At 41.6% G+C, this 17,846-nt stretch overlaps 1 protein-coding gene across 2 annotated transcripts in view; it reads left to right on the top strand.

Moving 5' to 3' along the window:
- Positions 1–538: 538 nt before the first annotated feature.
- Positions 539–17,846, top strand: part of LOC117293288 (fibrillin-3-like) — a 36,882-nt gene continuing 19,574 nt past the window's right edge. Inside the window, exons 1-13 of one of the 2 annotated variants that reach the window (XM_033775530.1) lie at positions 539–1,127; positions 2,041–2,255; positions 3,630–3,818; positions 5,278–5,478; positions 6,155–6,409; positions 6,937–7,179; positions 7,910–8,149; positions 9,215–9,492; positions 11,384–11,588; positions 12,508–12,669; positions 13,079–13,240; positions 14,816–14,977; positions 16,708–17,643. In XM_033775530.1, coding sequence (XP_033631421.1) covers positions 607–1,127; positions 2,041–2,255; positions 3,630–3,818; positions 5,278–5,478; positions 6,155–6,409; positions 6,937–7,179; positions 7,910–8,149; positions 9,215–9,492; positions 11,384–11,588; positions 12,508–12,669; positions 13,079–13,240; positions 14,816–14,977; positions 16,708–17,643 — 3,769 coding nt within the window. In that variant the 5' untranslated portion in view covers positions 539–606. Of the gene's footprint in view, positions 1,128–2,040; positions 2,256–3,629; positions 3,819–5,277; positions 5,479–6,154; positions 6,410–6,936; positions 7,180–7,909; positions 8,150–9,208; positions 9,493–11,383; positions 11,589–12,507; positions 12,670–13,078; positions 13,241–14,815; positions 14,978–16,707; positions 17,644–17,846 lie in introns of both variants that reach the window. The other variant, XM_033775529.1, reaches the window with a different exon arrangement.

Below are 17,846 nucleotides of genomic sequence, written 5' to 3'. Positions count from 1 at the left end.
TCGATACATTCATTTAGGATAAAACCAATCGAACTGTTCCAAGTGTATATGTTCCCATGCCCCGAAATAACCAAAAGCACCCACACCAATTGCTGTGGTGCCGTGTGCTTTTGCTGTGGTGACCTTTGCAAAGTTCCAACACAAATTTACCCTTTCCTCATAGAAGTGCCCCTTATACCGGAGATAAATGGACTGATCATTGAAGAGCGAAGTTCAATGCATGCGTTCCCTTTAATATGAAGTAAATTAAAAAATATCTGGGACGTCAAGTTAGCGCTGTGAAAGTCAACAGCAAATCGGTATCACGGTCCCTTGGGGAGCGTCGATGAATCAAAAGCCATCCCACTCTCACTCGGGGTTTAACTAAACATCCACCCACGAGATCGCACTTGGTAATTGACTTAAATGGAAGAGAAAACACAATCATCTGGCCCCTGGGGAAACAGATCAAGTTCAAGGGCCTTCCTCCCATAATACTAGTTTGGGCATTTTGTGGGGGAAGTTGGTTCGTCACATTATCTAGCCATCGATTGCTGGCTGGAAGATGAACTTCGTGATTTCCGCGTAAAACAAAATCTGAAGTGTTAATCCAGAAACTTTTACGACATGCTCGGGAAAGCGTCTCATTCAACCATTTGTATGGTGGCATTTTCAATTTTGTTTGGATGTTTTATCAGCAAAGAAGTTCATGGCCAACTTGTAACCAATGAAGTGATCGCCGGCGAGGATGGAGACACCGAGGCGTTGGCTCAGCTCGGCCGGTTGATCGCCTCGCGGGCCCCGGTACCGACCGATCTGATCTTCGTTCTCGACGCCACCCAGAGCGTCAAACAGGACCGATTTCAGCAAATCGTACTCAAATTAGTCCGGGATTTCACCTCGGTTTTCCCGCTTGGGTACAACCAAACCAGGGTTGCTGTCGTGGTGTTTGCGGGATGCCAAAGGGTACGGACTGGGGTAGATTTTATCGTTGACGATGGGGCTAGGGGTGAGGGGGATTACTCGAGGTGCTCGCTGATACAATCGTTGGAGCATGTTGAGTTTCTTGGAGGTTCCGGCTCATGTTTAGGTAGAGGACTTCATATGGCCGAGAAGCTTCTTGCGTCTGGAAGATCATATGCAGAAAGGTGAGTTTGTTTGAGATTGAATGTGTTCCTCTTAGGTTTCTTGTATTATTATGAGTGTAGCGTGCCGTGTCATGGCCGTGTGGTTTGCAATTTTTTGTATGGCTGTTTAGAATTGGCTTCCTCACAAGTTTTCCTGATTTTGTGTAAAGTCAGTGGACACTATTGGTAATTGTCAAAGACCAGTCTTCTCACTTGGTTTTTTTCAACCTATGCATAAAATAACACACCTGTGAAAATTTGAGCTTAATTGGTCATCGAAGTTGCGAGATAATAATGAAAGAAAAAACACCCTTGTCACACAAAGTTGTGTGCTTTCAGATGCTTGATTTCGAGACCACAAATTCTAAACTTGAGGTCTCGAAATCAAATTCGTGGAAAATTACTTCTCTCTCGAAAACTACGTCACTTCAGCGGTTTAGTGCAGGATGGGCTCATTGAGCAAGACACATAACCATAAATGCTTCTCTTCACCCATGAGTATAAATGGGCCTGTGAGGGAAGCGGGTTCTTGTAATCAAGCTTGGTGCGCTCTAATTCCTTAGGAGGAGGGATGGCTTGGGGAATGAAGGTGGTGCCCCGGCACTAAGTATATTTTAAACTTTGCATGGTGGAAATACGATATGGAAAGGTTTGCGGTAACACCATGTAATGACTATATCTAAATGAGTTGGGGTGGTTCTGAAAAGAACCGTTGGTTTCAACGATCAGTTACAATGCCTTCACGGCACTGAAAATTTAAGTGGAAAATACATCTCTCCTACTTCTCTGTAAACAATGGGAAATAATTATAAGGGACTTCTCTACGTAAATTTCGTTGGTAAAAAAAACAGCGGAAAGAAAACAACTTTGACCTAGATATTATTATCATAACTAGAGCGGAATAAAAAGGAAATTAATGTTCTATTTTGTGTAGGTTAGTGGTCACTCTTACGGACGGTCGTGCCCGTGGTGACACGGCCCCGACCGAGGTTGCTGAACGCATGCGCCAAGAGGGAGCGACAGTAGTTGCGTTCGGAATCGGCAATGGAGTGAACAAGAAAGAACTGATTGCCATGGCAACGCAAGAATATAGTTTTTTCTTTAAGAAGTGGGAAGATGTGACCCCACTTTCAACTGGTCTAACTGAAGGTAACTACTTTAAGTCAATACTTCAATTGACGTGAGAAACTTAACGATATATTATTGCCTTCGGCGTTTTATCGCCATGACGAGTTTTTCAACATAGTCATGCGCAAATCTGCAAGCATTTACTTGTGTTTTAATCTTACCAATACTAGTGCACACCCTTTATGGAAAAAAACCAATACCATTTGGAACTATGAGCAAAGACTTTAGTTAAACGCTGCTGCGTACTGTGAATCTTTAAAGGAACACGTTGCCTTGGATCAGACGAGTTGGTCTATAAAAAAGCATTTGTAACCATTTTGTTATAAAATGCTCATGGTTGAAAGATATTTTAAAAGTAGAATACAATGATCCACACAAATTTGCCTCAAAATTGCGTGGTTTTCCTTTTACTTTGCGAACTAACACGGTTGGCCATATATGGGAGTCAAAAATTTGACTCCCATAAATGGCGGACCGTGTTATCCGACGATGTAAAAGGAAAATCGTGTAATTTTGAGGCATGTTTGTGTGGATCATTGTATGCTACTTTTACAACATCTTTCTAACCATATATGCATTATTTTGATAACAAACGGTTACAAACGCTTTTTCAAAGACCAACTCGACCGATCCAAGGCAACGTGTTCCTTTAACAAGTAACCAGACGGCAGTAACACGTCAACAATAAAAAGGAAATGGAAGTAGGTCAAGGAACATCAATCTCAGTCAGACACAATGGAGGAAATAATATTCAAGTTGTTAACAGGACGAAAAGGCATAGTTATTATTGTCATTACATTATGTTTGGAAATGAAACCAATGACGCATCATCAGTTCGTTCAACCACTGCATCCCGCATCTGAGGAAGCATGTTGCCCTTGAACCAGAAACACTGGATATAACCGAGAGGCCTAATCTTTAACAAACTGTGCATTAACAATTCTAGTGTACGGGGCCTACGGCCTGATGTCCCATCTAAAGGCGAAGCACTGACAAAGCAATTATGGTAAAGTATTGCTCAAGAGATGTAAGCCGGGACTCGAACCCACACTCTGCTGATCAGAAACAAGTTTAGTCAGGTGCTAAGAAGCTAGCAGCCATGCACAACACGCTACTTTTATTATATTCCCGATATTAAATTTTGAACAAAGGGATTTCTTTATACACCTACAAAAAAAAACCTGCGCCTGAGACACATAATTATAGGACCCTACACTAATGGCTTGAATGTTCGAGGTAAATACCACCGCAATGATCGCTCTGTGAACGCCTTGCCGAGAAATTATGACATTACAAAAATGTCAATAAGTCAATTTTTACGACTGATGGAAGAATAAAGTCACTGTGTCACCAACAATCTAACATTGTATCGACTTCATTGAATTATTTTTGTAGACAAGAGACCAAATCAACTTATAGTGAATGTCAGTGCCAATCATTGTAGCCGGCTCTGTGACGGGCCAAGTGGCAGTGGGTGTTGTGGCGGCTCTGCACGGTGCGTCTGTCACGTCGACACGGGGGCGTTTTCATGTAGTTCCTCGATGTGTCCGCTAGGCTACGCTGTAATTGGGGGAAACTGTGCATGTAAGTTCAACTTCACTTTAAGTTTCAACTTTATTTTAAGTTTCCGCTTTACTTTAAGTTCCAACTTTACATGAAGTTTCAACTCACACTTTAATGTTTAGAGCCACCAGAATCCTGTCAACGATGTCCTGTTTGGAATAAACAATCTCCATGAATCCGTAATTTATGGTTTCAAGATCCTGTTGTATTGTCTTGAAGTTGTAAGACGAAAGGAAATTGGAGAGTCGTTAGAATTGTCGTTTATAGATAACAATGAACAAACTGCACGTAGCTATAGGCCACTATGTGCAAGAAATTATTTGATCCAGAAAGAATAAAATGTTTAAAACATGCGTGAAATGTATTTTGCTTAAAACTAAAATAATAAACTGAGTAGGGAGTGAGAAAACTATTCCATTCCCCTTTAAATCTTCAAAGCGGTGGTATTTGATCGAGACCTTTTCGAGACCGAATGTTAGACACTAGAAAAAAAAGTTTCCTCCTTATAACAACTTTTCTTAAAAGACGAAAGAGGGCGCCCTAATAGAATTGCAGAAAAGCACCGACACATGACAGCGGTCTATTTGTAAACACAGAAAAGACAAAACAACCTGACGGTTCTTTGCTACTTGTGGTAAACTGTTGATTTCTTTATTTATTTGTGTAATATTTGCAAGCTGGTAAAAATGTTTGATAATTTTCGATTATTGAATCATAATATTTGGTTTCTGTCTCTAAATAAAGTTTGAGTTTGAATTTGATCAGTTAATTCATTAAAAGTTTGATATTTTTTTATGCACTTGCAAGTTGCATTCACCGGTTCCGGAATGTAATTTTGTAGTCGAAAGAACTCATACTAAATGCGATGTGATCTTAATTTTGGGCTGTGTTATTAGAAAAAGCAGGGAAGTTATTCTGTTGCACTCATAAAATGCATCTTCCGACGGTGATGATGTTTTTTTAGCATAAAAAAAATAAGACCAGTCCACTCCAGAGACTGACTAGATTAGAGATAGAGAGTAAGATCATAAGACGGGTAATTAATAAAATGAGTCATTCTATTGTATTTCTAATAATTGATTCGGTTAACTTTCCGTATGGCACCACCACTTTTTCACTCATTTTTACAAAAAGGAAAGTCTCTTTATTCTATTCTATTCATTGAGGTAAATTAGATGCTATATTGTTTCATCATATCATAGGCCTATCGAATGAAAAAGTCGTTGTGCCATACGCAAACTTTTCCATTGATTCAGCTGCATTTAAAAACAGATGCGTAGAAAAGTAGATGCGTAATCGTAACCCTCCTCCGCCGTTGGGGGGATGGAGGGTTATATTGCAACTATGTTCGGCAGTGCCAGTCAGAAGTCATTTCTTCTTTGTTCAACCCAAGTGATTTTAACATGTCAGAAAATTTTTGTGACTTGAGAAGGAACATGAAGAGTTAGCAAACTTATTTTTGTCATTCCGTTTCTAACAGTTGTAGCTGATTCTGTGCCGTCATGTTCGGCTCCAAGGTCACCACCAAATGGTCAGGTGTTCTGCATCGACCCAAACTTGGCTCTGGGTTCAACCTGTACATTCAGTTGCGATTTTGGTAGAATTGCAGTTTCATCGATCGTGTGTGAAGTTACCGAAGATGGAGACGCTGTGTGGGTTGGTGAGACATCTATCTGCCAAGGTAGGCCTTTAGTTGCAATAATCGTAACCCTCCATCCTCCGGTCGAGAGGATGAAGGGTTACGATGGAGGGTTGCTTCCAAGGTATTGCCTCTTTTTTGTTTTGATACTTGAAAATTACAAATGTTTGTCAAAATGGAGCACACATTTTATTTTACATTTTTATTTATTTATTTTCTCTATTTGTTCGTTTGTTTGTTTGTTTGTTTGTAGATAACTGACTCTTAATCTTATCTTTTTCTTTATTTATTTCTAGATTTTGATGATCTTCTCGTAAAGTGCTTTTTAGTAATTGTTTCTCTCCACCCAGGAGTACAAATGGGTACCGGCGAGAGCTGGGTAGTAGGCTGCGATATGGAGTGGCTTCCTGTCCAGAGGAATATAGTAAATATTCTCAGGCGTTTAATGCCAAGGAAACCGGAACACCGGCCTGATGAGCCATATTGGCTTGGTACAGACTACTTGCATAAAGCCCAGCCCAATGCAAACGTGTTATGAATATTGACGTCACAAATTCACAACAATTAATTTGCATCAACTGAACCATGTTCTTCTTCTGCGAAACATTTGCTGTGACAGCAGCCCTTGACGTCAAACTTCGCTTCGCATTCCGGGCTTAAAGTAGGGTAAAAGATAAAAGTAAAATAAAATCTACATTTTGTTTGATCTCTTTCATAGCAAACTCAAACCTGGTACCTCCAGCCTGGCTCAACTGCCCCGTCAATGTGATCCTACCAGCGGACCATCGGCGTTCCACTACCATGGTAACTTGGCCTATTCCTCGAGCTGTCGATCAATCCGGCAGTCGGCTTATCACTACATCAACCATAAAGCCACCAGTGTTATTGGGGGTTGGAGTGACTAAAATCAAGTATAATGCTGTCAGTGGAAATGGGATGTTAGCAGAATGCTCATTCAACGTTGAGATCATTGGTAAGAAAATATCGCCTGATTATTTGTATTTCTTTTTTAAGGAAGTGGTTCCTATTATGTTTTGTTTGCATGTAAGTTCACCCCCAAACGTGGCAAAAAGCCATTCTTGGTAGCCAAAGTTTACGATGACAACCTTTGGAAGCAGATCACCTCCAGGGGATTTGACTTTTGGAAGGTATATGTTTGGTAATCACTCTTAAAATTAACATAAATAACAACTTTTGGTCAAAAGCCTACAGCAGCTTTTGATAGTATAAAGCGTTTTGAGAAGTATTTTCATTTGTTGTGTAAAAAGATTCAGTTTTTATACCCTAAAATTTGAATTTGAGAAGCATTTCTGTCAGTAATGCTTCTCAGATTAAGTATTCCTATTAGGGTTATTAGGGACTATATCAAAAGGTATACTTTGCCTTAAAAAACAAGTATTTATCAATAAATATTACTAAATATCAATCTCAGTTTTTTTCTTCAATAAACAGAGAAATAATGGTATCACTTCAAGTTGAATACTTCTTTACTCATTTCAGATGAAGAGCCGCCACTCCTGCTCTTATGTCCAGCGGACATTACAAAGACGACGGACACCCAGACCATGTGGGTGGCGTGGGACCCCCCAAGGTTTCAGGACAACAAGGGCATCTCATCAACGGACACAAATAGTCAGGCGGATGGCATTATAGCCTCATTAGATGCACAGAAGGACGTGTGGTACCAGGCTAAGGATGCTGCTGGATACAACGTTTTTTGTAACTTCACAATTTTTCTGAAAGGTATAGCTTTCTTGATGTAGGGCCTACTTGTGTTTTGTCACAAACAGTTGTTATTTCAACATAAGAGGTTGCGAGAGGTCAGTGTAACTACATTAAGAGGAGTTCAAGCTAAAAAAGCAAATGGATCTTAACATTCCAAAGAGAAATGTTTGTTTGTGCTAGGTCAAATTCAAAGCCGTTTTGACTAAATATTCAAATTCAGGAATGAACTAAAAATTCCCTTTACAAAAACCATATATTATTTGAAATGTGAACTTATTGAAGGGCGGTCAAACACAGTGGCAGTTCAAACCATTTTAACGTGATAGAATTCTGGTAAGAGTGGCTTTTAGCCCCCGGCCAAGAGATTTGCTGTGCAATTTCTTTGGGAACTCCTAATGGGATAGTCAATGGTAGAATTTTGTTTTGACAAAAGGGGTAGTTTGACACTTGACATGCTTTTAGACTAGGTCTTATTAAAAGAGAAGTTGAATTTGAGAGAAGTTGAGATTCTTTACATATTCTGTTGGTGGTACACACAAGAATTGTTTACAAAACAGACCGCGAAGAACAGCTCAATGGCATCATCAAGTGTTTCAGACTCCTGGTTCTTCCTTTCTTGTCTTCTCTCCATAGGATTCTTGGCTAGTCAAGTGATTAACTTCACTTTTCTGAGAGTCCTTGGTTTCACAATCTGAATAAATGCCATAATTTATAAAATTTAATAGATCTTATATTTCATCCTTCTCAGCTTATGAATGTTCCTACATGGAACCACCTCTCCATGGGGCTTTGGTATGTGAGAGTTGGCTAGATGGGGGTACCCTGTGCGTCGTTTCATGTCAGGAGGGGTACACCTTCAGCCAATCGCCGGCTTCTATCTACGTGTGTTCGGATTCGTCATCTAGTGAAGAAACGCATGAATGGCGAGGGCTTGATCTAGCTACAGCAACTCTTCAGGATGTCGGGGCGTCTTGGCCTCAATGTTACAGTAAGTTTCGGAAAGTTATAATGATTTTAATATTAACGATTTCACAAAGCACTTAGATTCATCTCAAGATGAGTTGTCAGTTATCACTATAGTGATTTGTATTGTGACATCACACATCACAATCTTAACTCTTTTTGAAGTCGGGCCCCAGGCCTCGAACTTCAGTCTTGAAGGGGGCACAGCAATTATCCTCCGATAAGGAGCACCTAAGGGAAAATGTAAATTGTGTTTGGAACATTGCAAAGGGCACCACAGCAAAAGCATGGGGCATCAGAGCAACTGCTGTAGGCGACCGTGGTTAATTGGAGGCCTGATAATAATAAGTGTTGTGCAAAACATAACTGGTAGAAATCTCAATATCCTTTAACAAAAACTTAAAATTACCAAGATCGAGAAAAGAAAAGTTGAAGTAGGTGGTATTTGAGGTTTGATTTGAATTTGTTCAGGGTAGCAGCTGTTCTAAGTGAAGATGGTAGGGCACACAACTTGGGTGAGGTGTAGGAAAAAGCCTGGAGCCATTTGATTTAGTCCTCTTTTTTGGTGGTGGTGAGGAAGTTTTGTGAAGATGCATTCACCACATGATATCATACTGCAGGCTGGCATAGTTTATCTATCAATCTCAAGCAAGGTGGTTTTTATTGAATGTTAAAGATGCTATGTCAGATTTTTGGCCGATTTGACCCAAAATTTTTAAACTTCAATAGGTATTTTGATGGGGGTCGAGAAAGTTACAAGCTTTCATTTGAGCCATTGCTTGAACAAGTCCAATTATCAGTAGCAGTGAAATAAAGTGCTCAAAATTAGTTTTTGTTGGCCGACAATATGTCACGTGACCAGTTCTTATGTGTTTTATAAGAACATTTTAAATTCCTGATTCCTGACCATTAAAAGTAAAAGTTAAACTTTTTTTCGTTAGAGCGGGTGATACTCTTTGAAATACCATTCACACAAAAAAATCTATTTTTTAATGTTTGGGGCCAAAATCTGACATAGCATCTTTAAGCAAAATGTACAGTGTAAAAAAGAAAGAAAACTAGTTGTACTTTTTATTTTTAACAGAAATAGTCGGCACTGACGAAACAGGGCCATCAGGGAAATCCATTCATCAGTACGAACGTCCATGCAACACTGAAGACACAAAGACTGCACTCCGTAAGAAGTTCTTACGACTGTTCCGCAAGCTGGATCGAGACATTGCAGGATTCTGTGGCGATGGATGCGAGGAGGATGGTATCCTTGTGTCTTGTGGGGTGCAGTATTTGGCGGATGCGGAGAACCAGGGAAGAGGAGATGTAGAGAGATCTAGAAGAGATGTTGATGAAGTGCATGGTGTTTCTGACCAGGTAAGGCACAAGATATGTTGTAATAATAATGATAATAATAATTGAAGTCTTAAATATAGTGCCGGTATCCGCCAATGCAGGTGCTTGCTCCAAAAGTCTGCACTCTAGTCAGCCGAGCACCAAGTGCACTGCTCGTGATATCCAATACAAAAGTCTGCACTCTAGTCAGCCGAGCACCAAGTGCACTGCTCGTGATATCCAATACAAAAGTCTGCACTCTAGTCAGCCGAGCACCAAGTGCACTGCTCGTGATATCCAATACAAAAGTCTGCACTCTAGTCAGCCGAGCACCAAGTGCACTGCTCGTGATATCCAATACAATAGTCTGCACTCTAGTCAGCCGAGCACCAAGTGCACTGCTCGTGATATCCAATACAAAAGTCTGCACTCTAGTCAGCCGAGCACCAAGTGCACTGCTCGTGATATCCAATACAAAAGTCTGCACTCTAGTCAGCCGAGCACCAAGTGCACTGCTCGTGATATCCAATACAAAAGTCTGCACTCTAGTCAGCCGAGCACCAAGTGCACTGCTCGTGATATCCAATACAAAAGTCTGCACTCTAGTCAGCCGAGCACCAAGTGCACTGCTCGTGATATCCAATACAAAAGTCTGCACTCTAGTCAGCCGAGCACCAAGTGCACTGCTCGTGATATCCAATACAATAGTCTGCACTCTAGTCAGCCGAGCACCAAGTGCACTGCTCGTGATATCCAATACAAAAGTCTGCACTCTAGTCAGCCGAGCACCAAGTGCACTGCTCGTGATATCCAATACAAAAGTCTGCACTCTAGTCAGCCGAGCACCAAGTGCACTGCTCGTGATATCCAATACAAAAGTCTGCACTCTAGTCAGCCGAGCACCAAGTGCACTGCTCGTGATATCCAATACAAAAGTCTGCACTCTAGTCAGCCGAGCACCAAGTGCACTGCTCGTGATATCCAATACAAAAGTCTGCACTCTAGTCAGCCGAGCACCAAGTGCACTGCTCGTGATATCCAATACAAAAGTCTGCACTCTAGTCAGCCGAGCACCAAGTGCACTGCTCGTGATATCCAATACAATAGTCTGCACTCTAGTCAGCCGAGCACCAAGTGCACTGCTCGTGATATCCAATACAAAAGTCTGCACTCTAGTCAGCCGAGCACCAAGTGCACTGCTCGTGATATCCAATACAAAAGTCTGCACTCTAGTCAGCCGAGCACCAAGTGCACTGCTCGTGATATCCAATACAAAAGTCTGCTCTCTAGTCAGCCGAGCACCAAGTGCACTGCTCGTGATATCCAATACAAAAGTCTGCTCTCTAGTCAGCCGAGCACCAAGTGCACTGCTCGTGATATCCAATACAAAAGTCTGCACTCTAGTCAGCCGAGCACCAAGTGCACTGCTCGTGATATCCAATACAAAAGTCTGCTCTCTAGTCAGCCGAGCACCAAGTGCACTGCTCGTGATATCCAATACAAAAGTCTGCACTCTAGTCAGCCGAGCACCAAGTGCACTGCTCGTGATATCCAATACAAAAGTCTGCACTCTAGTCAGCCGAGCACCAAGTGCACTGCTCGTGATATCCAATACAATAGTCTGCACTCTAGTCAGCCGAGCACCAAGTGCACTGCTCGTGATATCCAATACAAAAGTCTGCACTCTAGTCAGCCGAGCACCAAGTGCACTGCTCGTGATATCCAATACAATAGTTATGTCCATACAAGTGTCCATATCAAAATGAATGTCAAAGGCAATGATTAGTTGTGGATATTGAACAATGTGTTTTGAATGCTAATTTGATTGATCAGTTGTGACAGCTGCCCGGACTTAATGTGGAAGACCATTCCATATATTTGCTGCTGAGACTTGAAATGAACGCTCTTTAATTGTGACTCCTTTTGTCTCCAGGTTCCTGCCAAGTCAAGAAAATCCAATATTCTTTCAAATGAACTTGTCTTGAGACTTCACCAACGTCTGTTGAGTGACGACGATGGGTCTCTGAGGAAGTCAACTGCTCCCTTCTTTGAGACGGAAGACTTTGGTGCTGCTGCTTCTTCCTCCCAGCAAGGATTAGTTTGTGAGCCAGGGCAAATCAAACGACGATTCAGATGCTGTGAGTAGTTAATCTTTGTTTGTTTGTTTGTTTAGATGATATTCACAACAAGGGATCTCGGCAAGCTCCCACAACTGGGAATATAAACGCCAAGCTGGCAACAGCCAATCTCTCTCATACAAACATTGATTTAATGTCTATGATTATCAATTGATGATTATGAAGTGCACAAATCAAGAAGTTGTGATTCAGTAACTAGGCGACAATACTTATTCTAGTCATTGTGAAATCAGCGATTAGCTTTGGGGATTTGAACCCACAACCTTGTGATTGCAAGTCCTACAGGCTAACCACTGGCCCACGGTGACCATCCACTGGACCACTGGACCACGGTGACCACTAGAATTTTGAATTTATTTAACCTAGTGTTAGATTTTGTTGTCACTACTTTTGGTGAAGTATGCTCTGTTTTTGTTTAGTTATAAACCGTCAAAAGTAGCAGATCAAAAGGCAATCAAGGTGTGGGCGTAGCCAAGCATTCTAGTGCAGTAGAATTAAAGGCAAAGTATATGCTTGGTTTTTGGAACGTTCTGTTTTAATCCCGATGATAAGTAGAGCAAGCTTGTCGAAACATTGAGACCAATAAGTTCTCACTTTGCAGCACTAAAGTTAATGAGAAGTCACCTCAATCCACTTAGCGCAAGTAGTAGACCCAGTCGATTTTCTACCTTCAGCCGAGGTAGTACTTAATAAGCAGGACAGTTCTTGGCAGAACTGAGAAGTCTCCCAAATTTCGAAATTTACTCAGCGACTCTAGAACACAAAGCAGGAACCTAGTTCCCAAAGAACAAAATCTAAGCAGCAAAGTAGATGTACAAATGGTGATACCGCAAAACAAATACATATGTTGCAATTACTATTTATTATTTCTAGAGATTTCTTCCATGAAATATTTTGACTGGATTTCTTCGCTCTCCAGTGAAATGTCCTTTAGGTACTCGGCACAATCCAGACGCTGGTGCCTGTGTGTCATGTCAGCTTGGAACCTATCAGAACGAACAAGGGCAGATATCTTGCAAGGATTGCCCATCAGGAACCACTACAAGAGGTCCAGGTGCCAGACAACCCAGCCAGTGCTTGAGTAAGTCTATTAAGGCCGTGTCCAAAATGGTGACTTTGGCTACAGCTATGGCTAGATCGTGCACATCTGCCTATTTTTGGCCGGCGCACCGAAGTCAATAACAAGAAGCTTCCTCAGTTAAAGTAGTAGTCTAGGCTGATTTCTAACTTCCGCCCTTAAAAGAGGAAGTAGTTAATAAGCGGGACAGTTCTTTTTAGTACTAAATAGTCTCTTGGATTCCGAAATCTACTCCATGGCAGTAGAATAAATAGCAAGACAAGTTCTCAAAGAACAAATATGTATACCCGCTACAAATCTAAGTAAATTATACACATGGTGTTGCCGCAAACTGAATATATATTGATACCTTACCAGACAATGTTTGAAAACATTTTATTAATTTTTATTTAATTTTTGTTTTGCCTTGCAGGACTGTGTGCAGTCGGCACTTCTTCTCCGACAGGTCTGCAACCGTGTGTCGCATGTCCCACTGGCACATTTCAATCAGCAGAGGGCGCTAAGTCCTGCCAACAGTGTCCAAATAATAGTTCTACACCAGAACAGGGTTCAAGAAGTTCTGGGGATTGTTCAAGTAAGTTTACAGAGTTCAGATTTTGTTGCTGCAACAACTTTTTGAGCTTCACTTGTCAAACTGTTTTTGTTCTTCATCCTTCATTCTCCTTAAAGCAATCGCACATCATTGGTAAATAGTATTGTCCAAAGGCCCACACTTCGTGTATCACAACTTATATATAAAATAACATACCTGTGAAAATTTAGGCTCAATCGGTCATCGGAGTCGGGAAAAAAAAGGGGAAAACCCACCCTTTTTTCCGCACGTTTGTCCGTGTAATGACATGTGTTTAAAATAAATCCATTATTCTCGATATCGAGAATTGATATTTGTTTCAACGTTTCTCAAAAAGTAAAGCATTTCATGAAATAATATTTCAAGGGAAGTAAATCTGTGAACTTTTAATTTGTTGTTCCGTTCAGAAAGTGTCCAATAGCTTTAAAGGAACACGTTGCCTTGGATCGGTCGAGTTGGTCTTTGAAAAGCGTTTGAATCTGTTTGTTATTAAATGCATATGGTTAGAAAGATGTTGTAAAAGTAGAATACAATGATCCACACAAATTTGCCTCAAAATTGCGTGGTTTTCCTTTAACTTTGCAAACTAACACGGTCGGCCATTTATGGGAGTCAAAAATTTGACTCCCATAAATTGGCGACCGTGTTAGTCGACGAGGTAAAAGAAAAACCATGCAATTGCGATTGATACTTGTGTGGATCATTATATTCTACTTTTAAAATATCTTTCTATAAATCATATGCATTTTATACCAAAAGGTTACAAATGCTTTTCAGAGACCAACTCGACCGATCCAAGGCAACATGTTCCTTTAAACTTAACTCTGTTCTGAAGATCTTCCAAAGCCATTATAAAAGTCATCCCTTCGAAACTGCTTGTATTTAGTATACATGTCCCCATAAAATTCTGTGAACTCTTTTGTCTTATGTTTTTCGCCACTTTGCTTATCGCCTTGGAATCGTAAACTAGAAAGATGGCGCTCTACAAATGCCTAATGATTGATTGTTTTGATTGATCGATTGCTACACATGTCTTCACTTTTTGTCACTCTTTCGCCCTATGAGTTTTACTTTTTTCATTGAAAGATAAAATGGTTCATAAATGTTGCACATTTTAAAACTTTTTTTGTCTACATGGACAGACCATAATATAGAATATAATACAAAAATGTAATAAAAAAATGACGTGTTGGTGGTAACGCACAGAAAATGAACATTGGAGATATTGGAGATTGGAGGCCTTAAACCACTATGGACGCGCTAAAAGTCACGTGCTGGTAGAAGATGAACATTGGAGATTGGTGAATGGCTGCCCCCATGCCAGAACCCGCGTATATACGCGCGGCCGATCTAGTTATTATTTTCGATATCTATGGGACAGACTGGGTGTGTGGTGGTCATATGATTTTATTATTAAATCCTTAATGCATTGTTTCTTGTGCAATATTTGTATCTGCCTTTTTTAATGTTTTAACTTTTTGATCTTTGCTGTGTTTTTAAACTTGTGTGAGCATTGTAACTATTCATTTTGGAGAGTAATTAAGTCTTTTAAATGTATGTCACTTAATTATTTAACAGGGCCTTGCGACGCTGGTACTTTCTCCTTCACTGGTAACACCCCTTGCATACCATGTGCACCAAGTTTCTACCAACCTAGGAAAGGACAGCGAGTTTGTCTGCCTTGCCAAGACGGCATGACAACATCCGATATAGGAACCATGCTCAAGACCTCCTGCATAGGTTTGTTTGTTTTACTAATAATACACAAGACAATAGACTCAACCAATATACACACATGTTGTATCCAAAATTGAAAGGCAGTTACAAGTTGCATGCCTTCTGACTTGCACCCCTGAACAAAGATATTGACAAAATAGGGAGACCACTAAACATAGGGCTAGATAAGCTCAGATGGTAGAATGCCAGCATGTTCATATCTGGAGGGCACACGTGTTCAAGTCATACCCTAGGGCTAGATGGCTCAGTTGATGAAGCGCCAGCACACATGAATCTGGAGGTTTCAGGTTTAGGTCCTACCCTAGGGCTAGATGGCTCAGTTGATGAAGCGCCAGCACACATGAATCTGGAGGTTTCAGGTTTAGGTCCTACCCTAGGGCTAGATGGCTCAGTTGATGAAGCGCCAGCACACATGAATCTGGAGGTTTCAGGTTTAGGTCCTACCCTAGGGCTAGATGGCTCAGTTGATGAAGCGCCAGCACACATGAATCTGGAGGTTTCAGGTTCAAGTCCTACCCTAGGCTAGATGGCTCAGTTGATGAAGCGCCAGCACACATGAATCTGGAGGTTTCAGGTTTAGGTCCTACCCTAGGGCTAGATGGCTCAGTTGATGAAGCGCCAGCACACATGAATCTGGAGGTTTCAGGTTTAGGTCCTACCCTAGGGCTAGATGGCTCAGTTGATGAAGCGCCAGCACACATGGATCTGGAGGTTTCAGGTTTAGGTCCTACCCTAGGGCTAGATGGCTCAGTTGATGAAGCGCCAGCACACATGGATCTGGAGGTTTCAGGTTTAGGTCCTACCCTAGGGCTAGATGGCTCAGTTGATGAAGCGCCAGCACACATGAATCTGGAGGTTTCAGGTTTAGGTCCTACCCTAGGGCTAGATGGCTCAGTTGATGAAGCGCCAGCACACATGAATCTGGAGGTTTCAGGTTTAGGTCCTACCCTAGGGCTAGATGGCTCAGTTGATGAAGCGCCAGCACACATGAATCTGGAGGTTTCAGGTTCAAGTCCTACCCTAGGCTAGATGGCTCAGTTGATGAAGCGCCAGCACACATGAATCTGGAGGTTTCAGGTTTAGGTCCTACCCTAGGGCTAGATGGCTCAGTTGATGAAGCGCCAGCACACATGAATCTGGAGGTTTCAGGTTTAGGTCCTACCCTAGGGCTAGATGGCTCAGTTGATGAAGCGCCAGCACACATGAATCTGGAGGTTTCAGGTTCAAGTCCTACCCTAGGCTAGATGGCTCAGTTGATGAAGCGCCAGCACACATGGATCTGGAGGTTTCAGGTTTAGGTCCTACCCTAGGGCTAGATGGCTCAGTTGATGAAGCGCCAGCACACATGAATCTGGAGGTTTCAGGTTTAGGTCCTACCCTAGGGCTAGATTGCTCATTTGATGAAGCGCCAGCACACATGAATCTGGAGGTGTCAGGTTTAGATCCTACCCTAGGGCTAGATGGCTCAGTTGATGAAGCGCCAGCACACATGAATCTGGAGGTGTCAGGTTCAAGTCCTGCTGTGGTAATTTTTTCTTTGTTCAACCCCAAAGTATTTTGAAACTTGCCCAGTCAGTTTCCCTTGTGGTTAATTACTTGATAATTAATACCTCATCAGACTGAGAGATGGCATTTTGCATTTACATAATTTTGATTCATTCTATTTTATTGCAATTTTGATCATAGAGCATTCCTGTTGAAAATTTGAAACTGTTTTATCTGTTTCTCCACAGTGAAGGTATCTTGTCATGACGTCCCGTGTCGAAATGGCGGCACCTGCATAGCAAGATCTGACATTCATAATTATTGTACTTGTCAAAGTGGTTTCACTGGTGTGAGCTGCGAAATCAACATCAACGATTGTGACGAAAGTTTCTGTCTGAATGGGGGCACATGTCGAGATGAGGTGAATGGTTACCAGTGTGAATGCGCAGTAGGATTCACGGGTACCAGCTGCGAAACCAACATCAATGAATGTAATGACACTCTGTGTAGAAACGGAGGCTCATGTCAAGATGAGGTGAATGGTTACCAGTGTGACTGCTTGGTAGGATTCACGGGTGCCAGCTGTGAAACCAACATCAATGACTGTAATGACACTCTTTGTAGAAACGGAGGCGCATGTCGAGATGAGGTGAATGGTTACCGGTGTGACTGCCTGGTAGGATTCACGGGTACCAGCTGTGAAACCAACATCAATGACTGTAATGACACTCTGTGTAGAAACGGAGGCGCATGTCGAGATGAGGTGAATGGTTACCAGTGTGAATGCCTGGTAGGATTCACGGGTACCAGCTGTGAAACCAACATCAACGACTGTAACGACACTCTGTGTGTAAATGGAGGCACATGTCGAGATGAGGTGAATGGTTACCGGTGTGACTGCCTGGTAGGGTTCACAGGTACCAGCTGTGAAACCAACATTAACGACTGTAATGACACTCTGTGTAGAAACGGAGGCACATGCCGAGACGAGGTGAATGGTTACCAGTGTGAATGCTTGGTGGGATTCAAGGGTACCAACTGCGAAACCAACATCAATGACTGTAATGACACTCTGTGTAGACACGGAGGCACATGTCGAGACGAGGTGAATGGTTACCAGTGTGAATGCCTGGTGGGATTCACTGGAGTGGATTGTGGAACCAATATAAACGAATGCGAGTCAGGTAAATTGGTCTTCAAATGTAATTCTTCATCGGACAGAAATTTAATTTAAAAGTTAAAGTGAACCAGTGACAAAAGGCATTATATCTCCATTCAATAAATGAAATTGACAATAATTTCAAATACAACTTTTTCCATTGTAATTGTCAATCATTGCCGTTGTCATTTTCGATGCCAATTTCAATGATATTGCCATTGTGATTGT

This window comes from Asterias rubens, chromosome 8, assembly GCF_902459465.1.
Source record: "Asterias rubens chromosome 8, eAstRub1.3, whole genome shotgun sequence".
Taxonomy (NCBI): domain Eukaryota; kingdom Metazoa; phylum Echinodermata; class Asteroidea; order Forcipulatida; family Asteriidae; genus Asterias; species Asterias rubens.
This window is presented reverse-complemented; position numbering and strand designations above follow the sequence as displayed.